This window comes from Neophocaena asiaeorientalis, unplaced genomic scaffold, assembly GCF_003031525.2.
Source record: "Neophocaena asiaeorientalis asiaeorientalis breed wild unplaced genomic scaffold, Neophocaena_asiaeorientalis_V1.1 scaffold302, whole genome shotgun sequence".
NCBI classification, from domain to species: domain Eukaryota; kingdom Metazoa; phylum Chordata; class Mammalia; order Artiodactyla; family Phocoenidae; genus Neophocaena; species Neophocaena asiaeorientalis.
In genome coordinates, this window is record NW_020174038.1 from 2078061 (window position 1) to 2102512 (window position 24452).

General features: G+C 49.8%; 1 protein-coding gene across 2 annotated transcripts in view; it reads left to right on the plus strand.

Moving 5' to 3' along the window:
* Positions 1-24452, plus strand: part of SLC24A3 (solute carrier family 24 member 3) — a 394577-nt gene that overhangs the window by 360943 nt on the left and 9182 nt on the right. The window contains exons 12-15 of one of the 2 annotated variants that reach the window (XM_024753730.1): positions 7909-8075; positions 10913-11027; positions 12382-12494; positions 18868-18930. In XM_024753730.1, the coding sequence (XP_024609498.1) occupies positions 7909-8075; positions 10913-11027; positions 12382-12494; positions 18868-18930 (458 nt within the window). The remainder of the gene's footprint in view (positions 1-7908; positions 8076-10912; positions 11028-12381; positions 12495-18867; positions 18931-24452) is intronic. The other variant, XM_024753731.1, reaches the window with a different exon arrangement.

The following is a 24452-nucleotide window of genomic DNA, read 5'->3' on the forward strand; positions in this document are numbered from 1 at the left end:
CGGGCCTCTCACTGTTGTGGCCTCTCCCGTTGCGGAGCACAGGCTCCAGACGCGCAGGGTCAGCGGCCATGGCTCACGGGCCCAGCCGCTCCGTGGCATGTGGGATCTTCCCGGACCAGGGCACGAACCCGTGTCCCCTGCATCGGCAGGCAGACTCTCAACGGCTGCGCCGCCAGGGAAGCCCTATGTTAATTTTTACAGCGGAATAAGACTCTATTGTAGGGGGTCCAAAGATGACCAAGATGGTGACACTCGGTCATGGGTTGAAATGTGGGCATTTCAAGGAGGCTCTCCCTCAGCTGTTCCTCGGGGTCCCCTGGAGCTAAGGAGGAAAGCCCGTGACCCCATTGGCCAGGCACATGGTGCTGGGGGGAGAAGGGCTTCACCCACCCCGTTGCAGTTGGTGGGAGGCTGTCCTGGCAAAGCCTGCCCTGGGGGCCCAGCAGCCCTCCCAGGCGGCCTTTGCTCTTCCCTCATCCCCATTCAGGCCCCACCTGTCCCAGGACCTGCTATTTCCAGGATGGGCACCACAGGGGATGCACACCTGGGTAGAAAGGGCCTAAATCACACCGCGGGGCTGGCCCAGGGAATCTCCCGGCTCCTTGACGGGTGGAGGCACAGGCGGAGGCTGGTAAAGCTTTCAGAACCCCGGCCACCAGGGCAGTGTCCTTCTCCCCGCAACTGCTGCCTCCAGCAAAGACTTGGCTGTTCCCGCAGCCTTGTCCCCCAGCCCTACCCATTAGGGGAACGGGTGGACCAAGCCCAAAGAATTCTGCTAGACCTTCCGGAAATTTCTGGCTGTTTCAAGAAAGAGTGCGATGGTCCAATTCGCATTCATTGCCAAGTGTGTGAAGTTTAATCAGCCTGTGTGTCTTCTCTGAGGTTCTGGGATGGATGGGGGCTGAGGGTTTTCAGGCGGGAGTGCTGGTTCCACGTGAAAGGCCGTTTAATGGTGAGACGTGGGCACAGGGTATCAGAGTCGCATGTTACTTTTGGATGCAGGCTCCTTCTCTACCCCTCTTTGTGTCCAGGGACAGCAGGTAAAGCTCAGGGGGTCGCCGGGGCCCCCTCAGGGCTCCTGAGATCTCAACCTGGTCAAGGGCTGACCAAAACTAACTAGAAAATACCCACCCAGATTCCTAGACCCCAAACTCCAGAATCGCCCACCCAGAGTTAAATCATTACTTGTTAGTAGGTTATCTTGCTAGAAAAAACTATCCTGGTTCTTTACCCATTTTGCCACCTTTGGCAACATTTCTTGGCAACCTTTCTATAGCCCAGGACAAACACATATTAAGGATGAAATGACCAGACCCCCCGCTCCTCCTTCGTAAGGCCTTGTGTTCATTTTCTACTGCTTTGTAACAAATGAGAACAAGCCTCGCGGCTTAACCCTGTTGGTTTGCTCGGGTTCTGGGGGTCAGAAGTCCGGCGTGGCCCGGCTGGGTGTTCCGAGGCTCACAGGGCCGTGATGGAGGTGGGTGGACAGGGCTGTGGGCCTTCCCAGAGGCCCCGGCACACTCGGGTTCCTGGCAGGAGTGGGTTCCTGGTGGCTGCAGGGCTGAGTCTGTCTCCTCCTCGTGGCTGTCACCGGGGCTGCTCCCTGCGCCAGGCCACTGCCTTCTGCTCCCGTGGCCCCTCGTCTAGCAAACCAGCACCACGTGTTGTGTCTGGTCCTCCCCACACTCGCCACCCCTCTAGCCTCCCCTTCTGCTTCCGAGGGCTCCTGTGATGGATCATGACCTGCCCGTCTGGAGCCTAGCACCGTTAGGGCTGGTGGTTCATCCTTCCCGCAGGCTGTGAAAACTGGGGCACAGACCTTGAGGGCCACACCTGGAATTCTGCCTCCCCCAGCCCATGTTTTTAGAGTTCACCGTCAGCAGCCCGCAACCAAGCTCCAGGAGCGCTTACTTGTCTAAAGTCTTACCCCGACGAAGGAAGCCGTGAGGCCAGTTGACGAGTTTGTAAGTGGCTGGCGCTGTGCTGGCCCCGGAGCCCAGGAGCCCACGTGCACCCCTCCAGGAAAACATCAGAGCCACGTGTGTGAGAGCAGACAACCCTCGTCACTCAGTGAGACAGAGGGGCCCCCTGTGGGTCACGTGTTCCCTGTTCCTCACCTGGACGAGGTACACCCCAGACCTAACTGTGAGGCTTCGGGGTATCTTGAACTTCTGCTCCCCACCCTTGCCCCTGGGATTAGGATGCAGATGTGGAGGCCCCAGGGCCTTCTCACGTGTTGGGAGACATGGCTGCAGGTGTGGGCTCAGGCACCCACCTCAGGCACCCTCTGTCCTTTGGAAGCACAGGCCTGCAAGGAGGAGGGATTTTGTGCATGGTCCTGCCACCCCAGAGGTCTCGGCTTCACCCCAGGGCCCCAAGGTGCTGAGACCGGAAGTGGGATCCTGAGTCCCCCCTACACCAGCCCTTCTCACCTGGGCATCCTTGACAAAGGGTGGGCTCTGATTCGGGAGGGCCGGGTGCGTGTCTAACAGGCCCTCAGGTGATGCCGATGCTGCTAGTCAATGGGCCGCCGTGGGTGGCGGGGGCTAAAGGCCCGGCGTCCCACCAACCATCTTCATGGTTCCTCTGTGTCGCCGGGGAGCCTAGGTCAGGGCCTGGTTCTGCCTCTGAAGTGGAGGGTGGGCTTGTCCGAGTGTGGCCCCCTGTCCTCCACCAGCTGCTGAGAAACCCTGTTCCCAGGCCCAGAACCTCCGTTCGAGGCTGGGGGCTGAGTGTCCGGCCAGGCCTTCCCCTGGGCAGGGCCGCTTCGTCCCAGTGGTTGAGTGGGTGGAGGCCCTCAGGCCAGCAGAGGGCCCTTGAGGGTCCTCTCAGGCCAAGTTCCTTCGGCCTGAAAAAGGCCCCTCCACTGGGTGAGGATGTGTTTCCCTCCCACGGGAATCCTGCAGGGGCCTGGGTTCCCTGTGTTTCTGCCACCAGGGCTTGACTAGAGTGTGTATAATGAACAAGTAAGTAACTGTGTGGGAGTGTGTAAACAGACGCATATATAGGACGTGCGTGTATGTGTGTGTGCATGTATGTACTCTGTGCACATGTATGATCGAGTTAATGTGTGCATGTAACATGGTTTCTATACACTTAATATAGTGTGTATTAATACACGAATATTTACACGGTTAACATATAGTGTATCATATAATATATACACCTATATTAACACATGCTTATGTGCATATAACATACATGTAGGTTGCATTCATGTATTTATTATATATACCTATGCGTAGTATATGTATCTATGTGTCTACATACATATACGTTGTACTTATAGTCTTACCTCTTATGAGAAGAAAGCCTTCTTACTACTGACTGACAGAAAGAGAAGCAGTGACACGTGTGTGGAGGTAACTACACTTTCCTGGAGCACAAACGGAAACAAAATACACCAAAATGTTAGTATGTTTCTCCTACATTTTCCATTTTAACACAATGTGCATTTTTATTGCCTATATAATTAGAACAAATGTATGTACTTAGTTCTGGGTCTGCAATACTGAGCAATGACTTTTCCTCCGTCTGGCAGTATTAAGCTTCCTAAAAAGCTTGGTCAGCACCACATAACTCAGTATGGTCTCAACTGGTCTCAAAGCAGTGACCATTTCATAAGACATAAAAATACTGAATTGCGTCATATTGTATGTTAATTATAACTCAGTAAAATTAAAAATGAATACATTTCTAAAATAAATTTGTAAAGGACTATAACTTGGGAACAAGTTCTGTGCTTTTTAGGAAGAGTGATGCTCAACGGGGTGCTCTGTGCTCAGAGTCCTAAGCTCACGCCCCTGCTTCATCCCCTGACTTTCTGGCTGATTTTGAAAACGTCACATAACATCGGGTTCAGGTGCAGGGAGTGTTGTTTTGTTAATTCGCTGCTACGCCCTCAGCACCTGAAGCGGTGCCAGCACAGAGCGGTGTAGTGGGCGTTCACTAAATATTTGTTAAATTGATGAATAGACCCGCCCACCACGAGCCGGGGAAGGCTGTATTTAGACCACATGACAATGGAACAAAAGATGGGAAAATGTCCAGAAATACTGGCTGAAAGAAGAAGGGATACAGTTTTTACCCCTTTGTTCAGAAATAGAAATTTCGACTGGCTAAAAGATGGACGATCCTTACCTGAACGCTCCTGGTGCTCGAAATCACATAAAAAGCACATTTCTGCATCACTTGGGGTGTTTGAGGAGTTACATTTGTTATATTACATTTAAAGGCTCGTTGCAGGTGATACTCTGAATTTCTGTTTTGTTGTTGTCAGAGTGGAGCTGTAAGTTAAAGAAAACATATGATTTTTAATGATAGTGAAAACCGTTTTCTAGATATAATGCCCTTCCAGTGTCAAGTCAGAATTTTTAAAGCAGCTGAGAGAAAAAAACTCAAAACTCACTGGTGTGAACTTACACTGCTTGCAACTTCCCCTCACCAATATCACGTGCTAAGCTCTCGCAGTCATAGTTCTGACCTCGTTTTCTTCTCTTTTTTATTTTCTGAAGAATGACACAGCCAGATTGAAATCATTTCTCTCCCCATTCTTGTGTTTCTTTGTTACTTTGATTGGGTGTGGGTTTTTTTTTGTTTTTTTTTTTTGCGGTACGCGGGCCTCTCACTGCTGTAGCCTCTCCCATTGCGGAGCGCAGGCTCCGGACGCGCAGGCTCAGCGGCCATGGCTCACGGGCCCAGCCGCTCCGCAGCATGTGGGATCTTCCCGGACCGGGGCACGAATCCGTGTCCCCTGCATCGGCGGACTCTCAACCACTGCGCCACCAGGGAAGCCCTGGGTTTGTATTTTAAATGAACCAAGTCTCTCTCTCTCTCTCTCTCTCTCTCTCTCTCTCTCTCTCTCTCTCTATCTGTCTCTGTCTCTGTCTCTCTCTCTCTGTCTCTATCTGTCTCTCTCTCTCTCTGTCTCTCTCTCTTCTCTGTCTCTATCTGTCTCTCTGTCTATCTGTCTCTCTCTCTCTGTCTCTCTCTCTTCTCTGTCTCTCTCTCTCTCTCTCTCTGTCTGTCTCTGTCTCTGTCTCAGTCTCTCTCTGTCTATCTGTCTCTCCCTCCCCTTGAGAGGGCATCAGGAGGACTGGGTGGTCAGTGAGGGGATGCCGAGGGCCCCAGGTGGATCCATCCCTTATCACCACAGTGCAGGCTTTAGGAATGTGTGGAATTCCAGGAAGCATTTGGGATCGGAGGATCTGGCTGTGTTCTGGATGGTGCAGCATTTGAAAGCCCCTCACAGAAAACTCCCAGACAGCCTGGTTGCTTTGTAATCCAGCCAGACACAGCCAGTGTTCTCTTTGTTCACTCACCACCTCCAAACCTTAAATCTAAACAGATGCATAGCAGCTAATGGAGAGAGACTCCTCCTTTCTTACAAATGTGTTCTCTTTGCTTTATTGCGCACCTGTAAGTGGGATGCCCTTAGATTCTCAAAAACAGATCGCTTCCTTTGGTCCGTCTGATTAGATTGTTCATAGTTATGTCATTACTGTTGTTACTAATACGTATGGAGCATGTGATGTGTGCCCTGCACTGTTCGTGGCATCAAAACGGAGTGATGAGCAAGTTGGAGAAAACACTCGTTCTTATAGAGTTTATATTCTAGTTTGGGGGCAACTGAAAATAGTGAGGAAACAAACCTGTTAATTTCAAATAGAAAACATTTGCTATGAAGCAGATAAATGCAGGTGATGGGAAAGCAAGGGGTGGGGTGGGAGGGGATCGCAGACTGGGTGATCTGAGGGCTCTGGTGATATTTATGTTGGGAGCTCACCTGCTCAACAGGACAGGCACAGCCACAAGCTCTATCCAGAGGGAACCACAGATGCAGAGTCCCTGAGGCAGAAGGAGGCTTGGAGCCAGGGGAGTGTGTAAGCAGGGGGAGTGGCAGACAGGAGCCAAACCAGTCAATGATTTGCCTTGTGGGAAGATGTGGTTTTACTCTGAGGACACTGGAAGCCAGTGGAAGGTTCTAGAACAGTTTGCTTTCTGAGACTCTGGCTGTCAGTGGCATGCAGATGGAGGTGCGGCAGGTGAGAGTGCTGGGAGTCCCCTTAGGAAGCCAGGTCTTCAGCCAGGTCATAGATGGAGGACCTGGTCCAGGGAGAGACCATGGGGATAGGAGGATGCAGACGGATCGAGTTCCCTGGGCAGGTGGCCAGGGTTGAGGTGGGGAATGAAAGAATGGAAAGTCAGGAAAGATTCTGAGGGTTTTGAGTCCGGTAATGTGCAAACTTATGTTGCCCCAATCCCTATCCTAATGGTTCATTTAATTCTGCCAGCAACCCTCAAGCTCAGTGTTTCTGTGTCCACATTTTACAGATGAGGAAACTGAGGCTTAGGGAATTTAAGTAACTGAGGCACTCGACTCCGGCAGAACGGGGACTGGACCCAGCGCTGTCTGATGAGAAAGCCCCCATCTCCCCCTAGAGACCACCCTGCCATCTAGGGAGACCAGGGGCCAAAAGTGGCATTGTGTAACTTTACTCTGCAGTTTTCCGCTTAAATAGTTTTAGGAAACTGTTTGGAGACTGGTAAGAGACGTATGAATAAGTGCTGGATGCTAGCATAAAATTATAAAATAAATTGTAAAATTATAAAATAAATTTTATTCATACTATTCAAAATGTAATTTTAAAAATACCTCCTTATCTCTGGAGGGAATATAAAACGGAATAGTCATTTTAGGAAACAGTTTAGTGTTTCTTACAAAGTTAAATAAACACCCACCCTATGACTCAGCAATTCGACTCCTGGGTCTTTGCCCAAGAGAAATGGAAACAAGCCCACAAAAAGACTCCTACAAGAAAGCTCCCCGCCTCTTTCCTTGTAATACCTGAAAACTGGCAACAACCCAAACCCCATCCACGGAAGAATGGATAAACAAATCGTGGTGTATTCACAGGATGGGACACTGCAGGGCAGTTAGGAATGAATTACACATGAATGAAACTCAGAAAACATTATGTTGAATAAAAGAAGGTAGACACAAAAAAATACTACATGATTTCATTTATTTGAAGCTGGAGAACAGGAAAAACTAATCTATGGTGGTAGAGGGGTGGGATGTTGACCAGAAGGATGCACCCAGAGAACTTTCTGGAAGATGGAGATCTTGATATTTCTTTTTAGAGGTGAGTTAGCACTTAAGCAGGATGGTGATAATGGCCAAAGGAGAACTACTGTGTTTCTCAAATCTGAGGCTACAAGAACTTGTGGTAATGTTGTCACCAAAATAAGCATTTATGGGTGTCCCTGATACTCAGCACTCAGGCAGCACTCAGAGATGGTAGGATCAGGTCATCACTGACAGATCCATCATCTTGTCCATGGCAGTAAATAGTTAGAGCCAGGAAGCAATTATGGATTTGCAAATCCATAGCAGCTTGGGATGCAGGCACTCAAGTGGTGTTTTGACAACCTTGAGAGCTTTCAGCTGGTCTTTCAAGATTTCAGCACGTTGACAGAGGATGTTGGTCAATTCCGCTAGGTGGCGCCGTGCCCGCTGACGCCTTAGAATCTGGGAAGATGTAGCTGCCCGTCCATGGGGAGAAGGACCCAGAGGCAGCTGGCGGTCTCTACCTCCCCTCCCCCACCTCCATCCCGACCCCTCACTCTCCCCCCACCCCGTTTGTATCCTGAGAATCCTCCTCATCCTTTTCCACCTGGCTCCAGTTGCCTGAGTAGCAGGTGGCAGTGGATAACTTTTTATTCCGCTTGGTTTTGTTGCTGGTGGAAAGCCATTTGAGTCTACCGGGAAAAGAGCAACATGGTCAGGCTTATTTCACAGGCCTTCCGTTAGGATGTAAATGTCCGGGGACAGCTGTGCAGAGGGTGGAGCAGAGAAATGTAGCTCGCTGATTTTTTTTTTTTTTTCCACCTTTGTTGTTTTCCCAGCTGGCAAACTGGAAACAGTGAAATGGGCGTTCACCTGGCCCCTGAGCTTTGTCTTGTACTTCACTGTCCCCAACTGCAACAAGCCCCGCTGGGAGAAGTGGTTTATGGTGACCTTCGCTTCCTCCACGCTGTGGATCGCAGCCTTCTCCTACATGATGGTGTGGATGGTGAGTCCAGGACCCTGTGCAGTGCCGGATCTCTTCAGAGAGAAATACTCTCAACAAGAGGGGAGTAGGCGCAGGGGTTTCAGCCCAGTAACTGTATCAGTCAGCTGTCGCTGCAACACACTGTGTAACAACCAGCCCTAAATTCTGTGGTTTAGAATCACAAGACTTTATGGTCCTGCTCACATGTCGACAGGTAGACCATAGAGTAACTGATCTTAGAGGGCACTGGCTAAGCAATCTGCTCTCAGCTCCAGTGTGGTTACCTTTGATTCAGGCAGCAGGTGGGGTTCATGTCTACTCCGTGTGTGTGTGCTCATTTTCTTTGGACCAGTGGCTACCCGGGGAATGTCTTCTCACGGTAGATCACTGGAATGCAGGAGGGCAAGAGCAAACACAGGTGCCTCCCAGGCCCTTGGCTTGAGACTTCCACCCACACTCCATCAGCCAAGCCCGACATCCATGGAGTGGGGGAAATATACTCCACCCGCTCTAGTGGAAAGTCCAGCAGGGTCACAGGCAGCCAGCGTGGAGGAAGGGTGGGAGGCATGGGGGGGCTGACAATCCCATCCATCATAGTCACCCCTCATCTCCGCTCAGTTTCTTCAACCAGAAAATGAAGTCATTGGACCAGGTGAATGCTCAAGTGTCCCTTCTGAAGCTGAAACAATGATTCAAGGATTGGCATGGATTGAGGGACCATTGCTCAAAAGAGCCTCTGCCCCAAAGCCATTCCAGGAAACCCAGCCACCCAGAGTGCACTTCCCATCTATGACTCTGGTTTCTAACTGAGGAGTGAACCTAATACGTTAGAATTGGAGTTGGGCAGAAATGAAAAGCCATGACAGAATTATGTGCATATAATCATGCTTGAGCATCACGTAGAGATGCAGTATAAATTCTGGAGAATTACACTCAAGAGCTAAAAAGAGGTTCTGAAAAGATTATTTTAGAGGTAATAACAAGTGTGTAAACCTGACACAAGTAACTCGTAATTATCCCATGCCTTCAGCATCACAGACAAACAGATAATTTTTTTTCAACCCAAGTCTTATAGCCAGGGCTTTCTCCTTCATCCTGCGTTCATTGACGTTTTTATTTGACACACTCATTGGGTGCCAGGTTTGGGGAGTAGCATTGGTGTCCCTGAACTCCAGGCGGCCCAGTGGTTTTCTCTGAAGTCCACTAACACGCAGAGTAGCCGACGGATCCGAGGTTCACCCTCCTTCTGTTTGCCTCCTTCCACTCTGGGGGAGGTTCTGAGAAGCCCTGAGAAATGGCCAGGAGTAAGCGGGAAACCAGGAGAAATCCCTGAGACCTGGTCCAGCCACCCGGAGAATCACTTCCCCCAAACGCCAGCCTCAGCCGTAACCATGGTAACCACAGTAACAACGGGGCGAGGGCAGCGGCCCCTTCCCAGGCCAAGCCCCATGGAGCCAAACCAATTCCTGCAGAGATCCCGCTGAGGGTGAGAAAGGAAAAACAAGGGTTAGCCAGGACGCTTGCAGCTCCATTTCACAAAAGGCTCCAGAACAGACAGAAGAAACGCTGTGTTTCTGCTCTCACTTTCCTCCCTGGAGAGGGGAAAGCAGAGAACCCGAGGCCACCCCAAATTCAGTTCAGCACCGGATGGAAATGACGTGCATTCCCTGTTTGAAAGGGACCAAGCCAGGCATCCCTACGGATTTAACTAACATCCCCCAAACCTTTGGACGGGGAGGGAGTGAGGCCAGGCTCCAGCGCAGGGGTCCCAGAGGAGCTGGGAGGGGTGGGCTACTTACCACAGCCCATTTGCATTTCTTGTAATTTTACAGAAAGTGAGGGAGGGCACGTGGCATCCCACAATGACCTCCTCGGTTCACCTCCTGCAAGTTTTCCTCTCCTGAAGCCAGCGGACCCGGGATGGGTCTCTTTCCACTCACTCACTTTTGCCACTCGCCCCTCCTCACGCCTTCTCACCCACTGCTTTCCTCCCAGTTTGCCCATCTGGAAACTGGGGGCCAGAATGGGTTCATTTAATGGAATGGAGGCACTGCCTCCTCGTCAGCTGTTCTTCCTCCAGCTAAGCCCCTCCTGTGTAAATAGAGGTGCTGCCAGCGCAGCCTGAATGCCTGGGTGGGAATGTCCCCCCACCCCCGGCCACTCCCCAGTGCATGGGCCTTGGGCGATGCCTCTGTGAAGAATGCAGATAAGCACCTACTCCCTGGGGTTGTGGTGAGAATGAAATAAGTTAAAGCCCACGAGCATCACTCAGCATTAACAGAAGTGCCTGAGTACTAGATAAACGTAAGCCACTGTGGGGCAGAGGGTGACGTGGGCAGAGGTGATGTCCCCAGGCTTCCAGCAAGAGAGGAAAGGAATCAGCTGCTTATGGCTTTTCCTACAAGGCTGGATGGTGTGAGTCAGCCCCTTCCCAGCTCCTGTAAAGTCTCATTATGCAGCCAGCATGGGACGTGGACGCTTGCGTTCCCAGCACAGCATGGCAGCCATCCGTTCTGGGTTTCCCGGGAACATCCTGAGTTCAGATACTGTCCCTATATTCCCTTTTCCCAGAAACCCTGTTTCTCCTCCCTCAAGCCGCCTGCCTCACCCAGAGGAACAAGTAAGAGAGGCCAGTCTTTGGTTGGAGAGCATGGGCTCCGTAACTGCACCCCCGTCCCCTGCCAGCAGCCCCGTCTGCGCCCTGCGATGTTCCTCGTCCGTCTGTCTTGATACAGAGAGCAGACATGGCCCCCAGAGAGACCGCCCAGATTGCAGACTTTTTAGCTTTTTGCTGGGAGGGTCTGCGGGCAGGTGGGGCTGCTGCCAGCCCTCAGCTCTCCTCTTCCCGCCTCTCTCAGGTCACGATCATCGGGTACACGCTGGGGATTCCTGACGTCATCATGGGGATCACCTTCCTGGCAGCCGGAACCAGCGTGCCCGACTGCATGGCCAGCCTCATTGTGGCCAGACAAGGTGGGACCCCGAATGGGGCGGGGCTGGGACACGAAGGCAGGACTTCCTACTTGGGGGGCGGGGGGAGGTCACAGGGCAGTTACCGAGGCACCAAATCCCAGCTGGGAAGGAGCACTGGGCTGCTTCAGTGCCACGCTGGTCAAAAGGCTTCCTGGCATCAGAATAACAAGGAAACAAGCCAGAGGTCTACCCTCGAGGAAGGCAGAGACGCTTCCTGGGTCGCACCCACATCCTCTCTGGAGGTTGTATTACTTCTGTTATTAAAAATAGTAATAAAGGGCTTCCCTGGTGGCGCAGTGGTTGAGAGTCCGCCTGCCGATGCAGGGGACGCGGGTTCGTGTCCCGGTCCAGGAGGATCCCACATGCCGCGGAGCGACTGGGCCCGTGAGCCATGGCCGCTGCGCCTGCGCGTCCGGAGCCTGTGCTCCGCAGTGGGAGAGGCCCCGTACTGCAAACAAACAAACAAAAAAAAATAGTAATAAAAACAATGATGGCTAACCTTTGCTGAGTGCCGCAACTGAACAGAGCAGTTTAAGCACATGATGTTACTTAATAACTCTATGAGTTAGAGACAATCATAGATGCATTTTATGGATGAGGAAACTGAGGCTTCAAGAGGACCGACCCCATAGCCTAAGGTTTACCCACTGCAGAACCCCTCAAAGTGCCAGCTGCCAGAGGTCACTCTTCAGTGTATGACAGACCCTTCCTCCCTCAAAACCAAGGTCACAGTTTACCCGCCCCGCCCTAGGTGGATGCCCCCTGGATGGCCGTGCACCTCCCAGCCCCCACTCTAATTTATGTGCCTGATTTGTGCGGGAGGAGGTTGGTTTTCAGCAAACACAACCTGTGGCTCCCAGCCTTAGCACAGTGCCCTCCGCTGGTCCTTGTGAAATTCTGCTGGTTACATTATTTTCCTTAATGTTGCTCAGTTATTTAGAAGAAGAATTGGATACAGCGTAGAGCAGATGGGTGATGACACTGAACCATGGGTTCAGTGAACCGTGGGTCGGTGAACTCAGGAGCCCTTTATAGACTGCTGAGTTTATTTCTTTCTATAGGATGCTTCAGAATTTTTGGAACCATAGTTGGTTTTCAAATTACATTTAAGCTCAGCAGTTCAATAGAATGTATATTTCATCCTGTTCTGTTGAAAAAATGCACACACAAAAAGAAAATGTGTATTCAATAGACTATTTTACAATCTGTATCATCCTACAGTGATGGATGGCCTGGGAGAGACCCGGGCACGTGGGTCTCTGGCTGTCAGACCAGGGGCTCGAGAGAGTCATTGGGGGCCAGGGCACCGCCTAGGGACCACCTCCCTCACTCAAGTAATCTCTTGTCCTCGCAGGCATGGGGGACATGGCCGTGTCCAACTCCATCGGGAGCAATGTTTTTGACATCCTCATTGGCCTTGGGCTCCCCTGGGCCCTGCAGACCCTGGCTGTGGATTACGGATCCTATGTAAGTGGTTTTTCTGCTTTTCGTGACCTCGGCCACTGTAACTGTGTCTCAGGGCAAAGGAGGTGTGGGAACACTCACGTGGAGGGGAAAACAAATTCTCCTGGCCAGGTTCTCGCGAGGTCAGGCTCATGTGGGAACATTCAGGACTTGAGAGCAGAGCTGGTAGGCGGTTTCTGGGGAGGGCCTGATAGTAGATATTTTAGGCTTTGCCACCTGGGCGGTCTCTGTCACAGTTGTCATCAGCTCTGTTGTGGTGGCCTGAGGCAGCCACGGATGATGGCAAGTGGATGAGCGTGGCTGTTTCAGTCCAACTTTATGTACAGAAACTGAAATTTGAATTTCAGATAATTTTCACACGTCATGATACATTATGATTCTTTCGAATCTTTTCAACCAATGAAAAATGTGAAAACCCTGGAGGGAGAAACTACAGTTAGAGATTTCTCTCTGTATTTGGAAGAGAACAGTATTATTTATGCCTCTGAAGTTTTCACACCCGACCCAGTGTCGGGTGCTTCTCTAAATGTGTTACTGAGCGTTGCTTCAGTCTATCTGTGTAATGTGTTTTCAGTAAGTGTATTTTCTGAAGAAAATATGGTGGCTCATTTTATCAGATGATGATTGTCTCCGAGTTGCTTCACTCATGGCTGTTTCAGGTAGGGAAGGTGTGTCCGGTGATGAAATTGAAATCCAGGCAGAAAGGCCACATGTTTTTGGTTCATTTGAAGCTACCTGTTGGCAGAGAGGTCTCACCAAAGGGTAAAGATAAGCACAAGAAGTGGGAAGGAAGCAGAACGTGTCCTAAGGAGCCGAGATCTCTTCTCTGTTGACTATGAAATTGCGGGATGACGTGGTGAGAGAGGACGCGTTACGTTACCTCGGGGGGTCTGGGAAGGCTCCTTACAAGAGGTGACTGTGAGTTGAAGTCCGAATAACTAGAGAGAGACAACCATGGGAAAATTGGGGCAGGGCAGAGCAAAAGCATTGCAGGCAGAAGGAACAGCCCGTGCAAAGGCCCTGAGGGAACAGTGCACTTGGCCTGTTGGAGAGAAGGAAGGGGTTCAGGGTAAGTGGAGCAGAGTGAGCCTGGGGGCTCGTGGCCTGACATGCACTTGTGGGACAGGCAGGCCCAGATCACGTGGGTGCTCGTTTGACAGTTAATAAAAAATGACAACATTCACACTGACGTGATATATGGATTTACAAAATGATGTTTTTGAGGACTTTTATGAGAGATTCAGCAGCATGAGTTTTTTTTAACTGTGTTTTAATTGATCTTTCTTTAATTACCAGAGAGACTGCGTATTGTTTTTTACATGTATTGGCCTTTTGGGTTCTTCTTTAGGATAATTATCTCTTTATGCGCTTTACCCAATTTTCCATTAGAGGTTACTGTGTTTTTTGTGGGTGAGTTGATTTTTTTTTCATTTTTTCCCTTAATAAGTTTTTAAAAATTTATTTTATTGAAGTAGAGTTGATTTACAATGTTCTGTTAGTTTCTAGTGTACAGCAAAGTGATTCGGTTGTACATATATATACATTCTTTTTCATGTTCTTTTCCATCATGGTTTATCACAGGATATTGAATATAGTTACCTGTGCTATACATTAGGACCTTGTTGTTTATCCATCCTATATATAATAGCTTGTGTCTGCTAATCCCAACCTCCCACTCCATCCCAACCCCATTCTCCCTCCCCCTTGGCAACCACAAGTCTGTCCTCTATGAGTCTGTTTCTGTTTCATAGATATGTTCATTTGTGTTGTATTTTAGATTCCACATATAAATGATATCATATGGTGTTTGTCTTTCTCTGTCTGACTTACTTCACTTACTGTGATGGTCTCCAGGTCCATCCATGTTGCTGCAAATGGCATTATTTCATTCCTTTTAAGGGCTGAGGAATATTTCATTGTATGTATGTACCACATCTTCTTATCCATTCATCTATCGATGGACAAATGTCCATTGGGTTACTTTCATGTTTTGTCTATTGTAAATAGTGCTGCATGAACACAGGGGTGCATGTATCTTTTTGAATTAGAGTTTTGTCTGGATATATGCCCAGGAGTGAGTTTTAATCCTGGGCCCTAAGCCCAGGAAGAAGGACCACTTAGCCTAGGCTGACTGTAAGGTAAACAGGTGCTCACCAGAGGCCAGCCCTTCAATGGTCCCCCATCAGTGCTCCCGAAGCACCATGCCCCCCTGACCACCTGCTGTCTCAGATATTGAACAGAGCTGTGCTAGCACCCTTTAGACTCACAGCCCCTGAAGGTGTCCTGCGCTTCCCCTGCTGGAGTCTTTCCTCCTGCAGACTCTGACTCAGATGCACATACTCCCCGTCACTCTTCCCACTTGAAATGATGTTCCTCCCTCCAGGTCTGTCGCAAATGCCACTTCATTCAGGACTCCTCCCTGGACCCCACCCCCCCCCACTGCCGCCAAATGGGATCTCTCTCCACAGGCTTTATTTCTGCCTCACTCACGGCTCGTCCTAAATCTGTGAACTTGCTTCATCTTATCACATGTTAAGTGGCATGTAAGAGACACCGAAGAAATGTCATCCAGGTTGGCACCTGAAGGAGCATCAACCATTGGGTGGTCACAGGATTCCAGATAATCTTCCCAAGATTCCTAAGAGTGCCATTGTTGTCAGTCAGAATCTGATGAATGGACTCACATCAACCAAATTCACGAGAGTTTGATGTATATGCTAGAATGCCAGCAGATGGTACTAACATACCCAAGTGCCAGGTAGAAAGCATACTTATTCCCGATGACTTGCGCTCTGTTTTCCTGGAGAAAGATCTTATGGGGGAGGTATCTGGGGAGCCCCATGACCACCTTCAAGTTCACTGACTCACCAGGAGTACTCATGGGACTCAACAGCAGGTCATAGTCACAGCTAAGGTTTATTAGAGCAAAGGGTTTAGAGTAAAAGCCACAGGCAAATAAGATGCATCAGGAGAAGTCCAGAGAGGTCAGGTGCAGGCTTCCAAGTCCTGCCTCACTACAGGGCCACGTGCAGGAGATGGAGTCTGAGGCTCTCTGGAGGGCTGGTCAGGTAGACACACTCCTGCAACATGTACAGCCGTGATCACAAAACTCAGATTCCCAGCACAGACACCAGGTACACATCATAAAGCTTGCCAAACATCCGGCCAAACTGGTCCAGGGTGCCCCGTCGCTTCCAGTGTACACACCAACATCATCAGTCAGTGACATGAAGAACATTCCAAGGGCCACGTTCCCATCGGCCTGAGAGTTCTAGGCTCCGCTGGAGGCAAGCAGGATTGAATAACCCGACCTGTTGCATTGATACCTTCCCCACGGAAGGTCAAGTTAGAATTTTATTTCTCAGAATAAGCATTGCTACTACTCTATTACAAATAACCACAGAATCTCTCTGGGGTAGCCCAACGAAGGTTTATTTCTTGCTCAAAATCTGCTGCAGTTGTTTCTATCCTGGCAGCTCCCGTGGACGCTTCAAGCAGAAACTCAGGGATTGAGGTTTATTCTACCAGGTGGTTCTACCATCTCGGAGTCCTTCTCCAGCGGCCACTCAGAAAGCCGAGAGGGCAAGGGCACGGAGGATGGTGCAGATCGGTTTTGGATGAGGCCTGGAAGTGGTCCATGTCCTGGCTGCCCCGACCTACTGTCCAGATAAGTCATACGTTCCCATCTAGCTATAAGGGAGCTCCAGGTCATTAGTTGAGCTGTGTACCCAGGAAGGAGTGGAGACGCGGATGAGTCCTGCAGTCCAGGGTGTCCGGTTGAGAGTGGAGTCCAAACAGGAAGGATTTGCTGGATAACCTTCTGCTGGGGCTGCTGAGCTGCTGCCGTCCGAGCGTCCACCCATATCGTAGGGCCTGTCTCTCTACCGCCCTGAGCTGCCCCCTCCACTCCAGCCATGCTGAGTGCACTGACTAACCTTGCCTCTGAGCTCCTTTTCCTGGGTCCCGTGCGGACCACCTCCCTTCTGGTTAACACATCTTTTCTGTACTTAATCTGAGAACAGTATTTTCCACAGTGTTTACACTCTCATTAAAGCCTCGCTGCTTCCTTTCAGTACAATCACCTTGATTCTGTTTTGCCATTCCTAAAATAATCTCTCGGGTTTTTCCTACAGTCCACGAATCTGAACTTTACTTTTTTCTTCCTTTTCTCTGATTATAAAAATAGCTCATGGTCTTCATAGAAAATTAGAGAAATTTTAATTAGAGAAATTCTAATTAGAGAAATCTCTAGAGCAGTACCTGCCCAACAGAACTTTCTGCGGTGATGAAAATATTCTAGCCATACTGTGGGATATAGTAGCCACTAGCCCCATGAGACATTTAAGCACTTGAAATGTGGCTGGAACAAGTGAAGGCCTGAATTTTTTCATTTTTATTTTATTTTAATGAATTTAAATTTGTATAGCTACATGACTTGTGGCTGCCCATGAGACACTGCAGCTTTAGAGGATGAAATAAAAATCATATAGTCCAATCCAGAGATATCAACTGTTAACATTTCTGCGTAGTTTTCTCTTCCTAGGCTGGTTGACATAGCTGATGTCACGCGATACAGTTTTGCATATTGCTCTTTAAAATACTTCTTACACACAGCAGACATATTTTCCTTAAAAGTCTCATTAAAAACATCATTATTAGGCAGTTTAATATCCTCGTTATACCAAAATTGACTTAATCATCCCGCTGCTGTTGGACACGGATGCTGCTTCAAGGTTTTCACGGTGATAACTAATGATGCCACAGACATCTTAGTACATCAGTCTTACAGAGTTTAAAGAGCTACGGAAATTAACCACAAAACTGTGTTTACATTTGAGGCTCTTTCTTTTGATTATTTTCCCGGAGTTGGAATTGCTGTAGAGAAGACGAATGTTGTGGAGCTCTTTACACATGCCTCATTAGTTTTCAAAACGACAATATTCATTTCATTTTATTTTATCCTAATCTCATTCCTGCCGTTTAGGGGCAGCTTCACGGCACCTGCATATTCTTTTCCTTTGTTATTAACACAGCCTTTCCCTTCATGTTCTCACCACGGGAGGCTCGGTGAGCATCCTCAGAGCACACAGGATGGGGCTCGTACATACCTGAGCCACGAAAAAGGCGTTGAATGTCACGGAAGCCTTGAGTGAATCGTCCGCTGCACTTGCGCTAGCCTCACCAACAGCCGTCTTTCATGACTTAGAGGGAAGCTTCAGGTCCAAGCTGAGACCTGGGGGCACGGAAGGTGCCCCTCCAAACCAATACTTTTTTTTAAAAAATCGGTTCAGGGACTTCCATGGTGGCGCAGTGGTTAAGAATCCGCCTGCTAGTGCAGGGAACACGGGTTGGAACCCTGGTCTGGGAAGATCCCACGTACCACGGAGCAACTAAGCCCGTGCGCCACAACTACTGAGCCTGTGCTCTGGAGCCTGCGAGACACCACTGCTGAGCCCGTGCGCCACAACTACTGAAGCCCGTGTGCCTACAGCCCGTGCTCTGGAACAAGAGAAGCCACCGCAATGAGAAGCCCGCGCACCGCAACGAAGAGTAGCCCCCGCTCTCCACAGCTAGAGAAAGCCTGCACACAGCAGTGAAGACCCAGTGCAGCCAAAAATAAATAAATAAATAAAATAAAAATTTTAAAAAGAAATGCCATTTAAAAAAGAAAAAGTTGGTTCGACATTTATTTTTGAGGCTAGACGTTGCTGCCTGAGCAAAGGATAGAGAAAGGTTCTGTCATTCAGCCTTCCCCGGTATCACCCAGTTCAGCGCAGCCCTCAAGCCCGTGTGTCCCGCTCCAAGCAAGAGCCCTGCTGTGAGCACACCCTGACTTCCCTAGGACGTACTGCAGGTGACCCTCTGTCGTTACATGGTCAGGCTCGGTCTTGGATGCCTCTTTCCTCTCTCCACGGGCTCTGCCTCTTCTAAATGCAGTGTTCTGTCTGTCATTTCATCTCCTGATCCATCTTTACATCCCATCTTTATCGGCACCCCAGACTCCGCCTGGCTTCTGTGTCCCTGAACCCAGCTCAGAGTGCTGGGTATGGATCCATTGAGTTCAGCAACAATCCACCTGGTTGATTCCTGTTTGTTTCACCTTCCCACTTTCCTCTTGTCAGAGTTGTGAAGAAGTAAACGTCAGCCCTACATGAATTTCAACGACTTTTTGTTTTCTCTAGTGGCTAAAAAGCCTGCAGCAAAACGATGAGAGGAAGCTATGCTCTAAATAACCTGGAAAATCAGTCCATGAATAATAGATTTTTACCACCTTGAGTCTCTCCAAGGAGGGATGAACAGGCAGGAGCAGGGGACGCAAATCCTTCCAATGTCCCTAAGATCCATTATGTTTATTTTTTCTCTATTGGGATTACAGGGTACAGTCACGGAAGGTGAAATGAAAACCATTGGAAAACAAAACTCAGAGCTCATCCTGGAGGTAAACCAACCCCTCTTACCAGCTGTGAAATCTTCCTGATTGAACATGAACTCCCAACTTCACGAGACACTTCGTCTGCCATAAATCATGCCCTCTTTTCCTCTCCTGACATTGTCCGAACACTCTTTAGAGAACAGAAAATTAAACATAATTCTCATATCAGTAACACCCACAGCCATGAAAACACACCCTTTTCAGGTTCCAAACTCTAGTGACAGGGTGATATCATGAACACAAAAATTCAGGCCCTATTAGATGTCTGGCCCAAATTCATGTTTTCCATCTGTGGATGTCATAACTGGGTCATCAGTCAGTCTGGTCATTCTTCTGGAATTGTACAAGGAGCACATCAAATTCTGTGGTTGAAGATTGCCTTTATTTTTGAAGTTGAGGGGGAAATGCAGGAGAAGAAGCAGGCCACTTCTGGTTTATAAGCAGCCGTAGCACACAAGAGAGTGCTCTTGGGGGAAAACATTTGGTTGAAAAGCCCAGAGAGAGAAGCATTTATCCAAATGCTTCTCTTTCTGTAACCAGTGCCAGAGAGATCTTCATTCTATTCCAGGGATACCAGCGTCCTATGTAGGCCTCTCTTTTGAAAGTAGAAATTCAATAATCTATAAACAGTTCATGAGCCCCAGGGAAACCAAAGGAGATTTCATTTTGCATATGGTGTGAGGTAGGGATCCAACTTCACTCTTTTGCATGTGGATCTATAGTGGTTTCAGCATCATTTGTTGAAAAGGAGATTACATTTTGAACTTTTAAAATTCTCTGGGGGAAAAAACCTAGTTAATTTATTTTTCAGTACTATTCAAAACTTAGTAACTGTCAGGAAGCCCATGATTATATTGCAGTTAAAGCATTGTATTCTAGAATCCATGTTTAATAAATAGTGATAAGCTTCACTGTCAGGAAGAGTTTTCATCCTGAAGCAGAGCTAAAATGTAAATGGGCAAGAGGCAGGTAGAGACAGCCAGGTGAGCTGAATCAGGGGAGGGGCAGAGTAATCAAACCACCCTCAGATCCAAGTGGCATTCTTTAAAATGCTACTTTTAGTTTTCTGAGATAGTTTCATCTCTTTGATTGAGAGGGCATTCAAAGAGGGAGGAAATCTCTATGAGCAGACCCCCCAAGTCCTGCCCACACGCCTGACTCCTCTCATCCCTCCAGGCACTGCCCCCAAGTACAGACCATGCTGAGCATCACATAAGCTCTTCCCTGCGTCCCTGTTGGCCCCCTCTCTTCCCTACTTTGTCTGACAGTTATTTACCCGGATCGGTTCCCTGTGGCTGGAGCCTGAGTGTAAAACCTTGTCCACTTCGCGTTCGCCATCCACATGGCAGGACATTTTACTTGTTTAAGTAGAGAATACCTTTTACTTCCTCAATTGCAGAGGTGAGCAATCCTCGTACATCAGTAGCTCCTGAGAGTGTTGCCGTATTTCAGTCCAGTTAAATAATGTATATTCATGGTGGTCATTCTCAGTCATCCAGACAAAATGAGGAATGAAATAATTTCATCAGAAGAGTCAAGGTGCTGGCATGCAGAAAGGTAGGCTTTAATTTTCTGGGAAACTTTACTTGTGCAGGCTACCTCTTTGTCTAGTAATGGTAGACCAAAACAGTGGCCCAATTTGGCCCAACCAAGCTATGTCTTTTGGTTTTCCTGTAAGTTAGGGATCGAAGAAAATTGTCCCCTGGAAGCAGACCACCTCACAGAGCAGGGAAGGGCCACCAGCAAGGACTCCCCTTGTCTCTCTCTCCAGTTCATCCTTCGGGTATCAGCTTGGATGTCCACTGTGACCTCCCATACCTGAGTCACATGTCGCTGCTGTGTTTTTCATCAGCAGGTACCATCAAGGCTGACTTTGCCCCTTTGTCTGAGCTTCCCGCAGAGGAGTGATCTCCCCGAGGGCGGGAACTGTGCCCGTCTTACTCGTTTATTGTTTCCTCTCTGCCTGGCACAGTGCCTGGTACTTAGAATGTGCTCAAGAAATAGTTGTTGGATGGATGGGTGGATGGATCCTAACTTTCCCATCAGCATCACCTCACTTGGGGAGGAAGACACGTGAGCAGAGCAGAAGGGAGGAACAGGCTGACCTGAGAAAAGTGCAGGGGACAAACAGAGCAGCACTGAGAATAGCTTAACATTCATCGAGTCCCTACTATGCGCCAGCAACTCCAGGGAGGCCATGCACACATGGGCTCGTCTAATTCTGACGACAGCTAAGTGAGACAAGCACCAGTGCGTATCGTGCATGTACTGTGTGCCGGGAACTTGGTGAGAAGCTGGGAATACAGAGTGAACAAGGCAGGCCAGCCCCTCCCCCTTAGACCGTGTGTTGGGTCGAGGGAGACAGACTCCATGAGGGACAAACACGGGGGTACTGACTTCAGAGGAGAAGCCCGTGGAGATAGTGAGGTGGGCGTGTGACAGTGAGGGGCGCCCGTCACTCTGGACCCGCTGCCCAGGGCGGTGGGCTCTGTGCTGAGCAGTGAGTGGCCAAAAAGAGTGGGGGATTTGAGGGGCAGGGGCGCCTTGTAACAAGAGTGTACCCCGGGCAGCTGTGTCTGAAAACAGAAGGAAGGCCAGGGCGCGGGGCGAGGCGGGCCGGGGTCAGGGATTCACTGTCAGTGCAGTGCTGTTCTAGGCCCGCTTCTGCAGGTCAGGCACCCAGGGCCTCAGAGCTTAAATCCCACAACCAGAGAGAGGCAGAGAGAGGACAGTGAGGTTTCTTCTCTTCACGCTGGGCCAGGGAGAACCGTGGCCAAAGCAAACCGTGGCACAGAGGCCGCCGTCCCCGGCTGGCGCCCAGGAGCGTGAGGGTCGTCGCTGGGGCCCCTGAGTTTGAGTCTTTGCTGGGAGAGAGGACAGGGTCTGCTTATTAAGGCTTCGGTGAGCACTTCAACTTCATGTAAAGTGAGAAGGAGCCGGGAGGGAAGAGAACTCCTGACGCCCAGATTTCACAGGCGTTGGTGCAGCTCAAACCGCCACTGCCTAAGGCTGCAGTAAGCGGTGAGTCTACAGCGGTTTCTGAGTGTTGGAGGAACTGCTCTGGATCCTTCCATGAAGATGATCCATTTATCCAGGCCCTGGGTCCCTCCGCCGCTTGCATCAGGCCCTTGGGGGCCAGCCCCCGTGCCCAGGCACACTGTAGGGTCACCAATGTGTAACTTCATGCCAAGATGCAGGAGTTGCTTGGAAAGATAGCTCCAGGTTCATGGAAAAGCGCATTTAGAGGCTTATTGGCCATGAGCGATTTGGTCTTCCCTCAGATCCGCCTCCAGCTTTTCCCGGGAGAGGGTGTCATTTCCGAAAGGACACTCAGGGGCCTCCATCTATTAGCATTTCAGTAACCACATGACATCTTTCTGTAGCTCTGACATCAGCACCCAGCAGCCTGTGTGGGTTTAATGGCCTCCTCACCCTAGCAGGTAACCTGCTACAATTCTGAAGCAATTTCCCATCCTGCCTAGATGGATTTCCAGGTCATAATTTTTGGATAATTACCACTGAGACAGCTGTTTTGTGCAAGGATTGGGTTCAGGCATCTGACAGCAAGGAACCAAGGCAGTTTTACAGATTTGGGGCATTTCTTAGTACTTCTGTATTGTTCAGAAGCCAGCTAGCTACCAAAGTGCCCCCAATAAAAACGATTTCTAAAAGTCAGTTTGGAAAATGAGTACTTCTTGTCCCATTTTGGTGACAAATGTCTGTTCCGCCTGCTCCAACTGCACGAAGAAAGTCACCAGGCAGGCTCCGGGCAGCCAGGGCAAATCTGATTTCTGAGCTGGGGCTTAGAAATGTAAAATAAATCTAAGAAGCAATGAACGGAGGCAGTAGAGGGTGTCTGTCTTTTTCTGTTTCCAAGCAAGAGCCCCCCTGATTCCAGAATCCACAGAGGTAAAAAGAAGTGATCAGAAATGTTCTCATCCTTCTTCTGGTCAGACACGAATTGACTGCTTTCTGTGTGCTAAGCTGGTCGCCATCGCTGGGGACACCTCAGTGAGCTGGACAGACACCGTCCTGTGCTCCTGGAGCCCCGGCCTCTGGGAGGAGATGACCACACAGGCAATTCCGAACCCAGTATGACAACCTGGAATGCATGTGAGGAAGTGACACTTATTCTGAGAATCTGAGATTATCAGAAACCAAGGAGATAAAAGTGAGAGACTTTTTCTAAACAGAAGGAACAGCTAGTAAAAGACCAAGATACTAGAAGGTTCTGTGCATGGAAGGACCTGAGGACAGCTCCTCTGCCTGGGGGCAGAGGGTGGGGGTGCGAGGCGGGGAGGCAGAGTGATGAGTGGCAGGAACCAGCTAGAGCCCAGAGAGGCCACGTGGGCAAGGACACTGAGAGCTGTGGCCATGGAGACAAGGAAGGGGGTGGTGTGATTGTCCTATTAGGAAGAAGCTTCCAGCTACTGCGTGGGGAAAGGGTGGGAGCCAGACAAGACAGAGGCCCAAGACCAGTTATGAAGCATTTGTAGGAAAGAGAGAATATGTGACCTGGGGAAGACAAGCCTGGGTAGGGGTGGAGGGGAGCATATCTAAGAGGCAGCGCCCAGGGTTCCATTTAGGACAGATTAGGTTTCATGTGTCTGAGGGTCATCCTGGTGGAGATGTCAGGTAGGCAGTGGGATAAAGGCGTCTGAAGTTCAGAGGCAAGGTCTCCGTCTGGCAGGCGAGAGCATTATTGTGGGTCTTCAAGCATAAAGCTCTTACAAGAAATAAGCGTAAATAGAGAAGAGAGCCCGGAACCATATCCTGATGTCAGGCAGGAAAAAACCATCCAGTGAAGGAGGCTGAGGAGTGGTCAGCCAGAAAGGGGGAGAACCGGGAGGAAGTGGGGCCCGAGAATGTTTCCAGAAGGAGTGGCCACGTGGAGGAAGGCTTTTCCCAAGGTCCTTCTTCCAAGGCCGGCTGTCTGCCAGCCATCACCTCCTCCAGGAAGCTGCCCCAGCCACGTCCTCTGCCTCTGCAGTCACATGGGCGGTCACCTCCCCTCTGCCTCTGAGAGCAGAACCGTGTCCGACTCAGCCGGCGCGCCCATAACCCACCAGTCGGTACTCGATGCTTCTGCATCTCCCTTCTCGTCTTTTTAGCGAACATCCCTGAATCAGGCTCCCGGTACCTGGATGCTGCTCCAGTTGCCGGACCAGTGTTTCCTTTTACTGAAAACGCTGCCCCAACCCCCAGGGGAAGAAGAGACTTACAGAGGTCTTCCCCACCCGACCCTTGGTTGGCACCTTGCACTTGACCTTGGCAGGAGTATTGACACCATGGACACCAGCAAACTCCAGGCGCTGCCAGGGCCCATCTAAATACAAGCTGTTCCCACAGACCTGGAGGGGTAACTGGGGGATCGTTGGGCGACGTGGCAATGAATGGTTCTTCTTGAGGCTGTTCTAACAAGACCCTGGGGGCTACTGTGACACCACCCAATCCCCTGAAGGTGAATCTTGCCCTTTAGATTTCAGGTGCTGGTTCAGGAAAATGAGATGATACCTGGGGGAAGACAG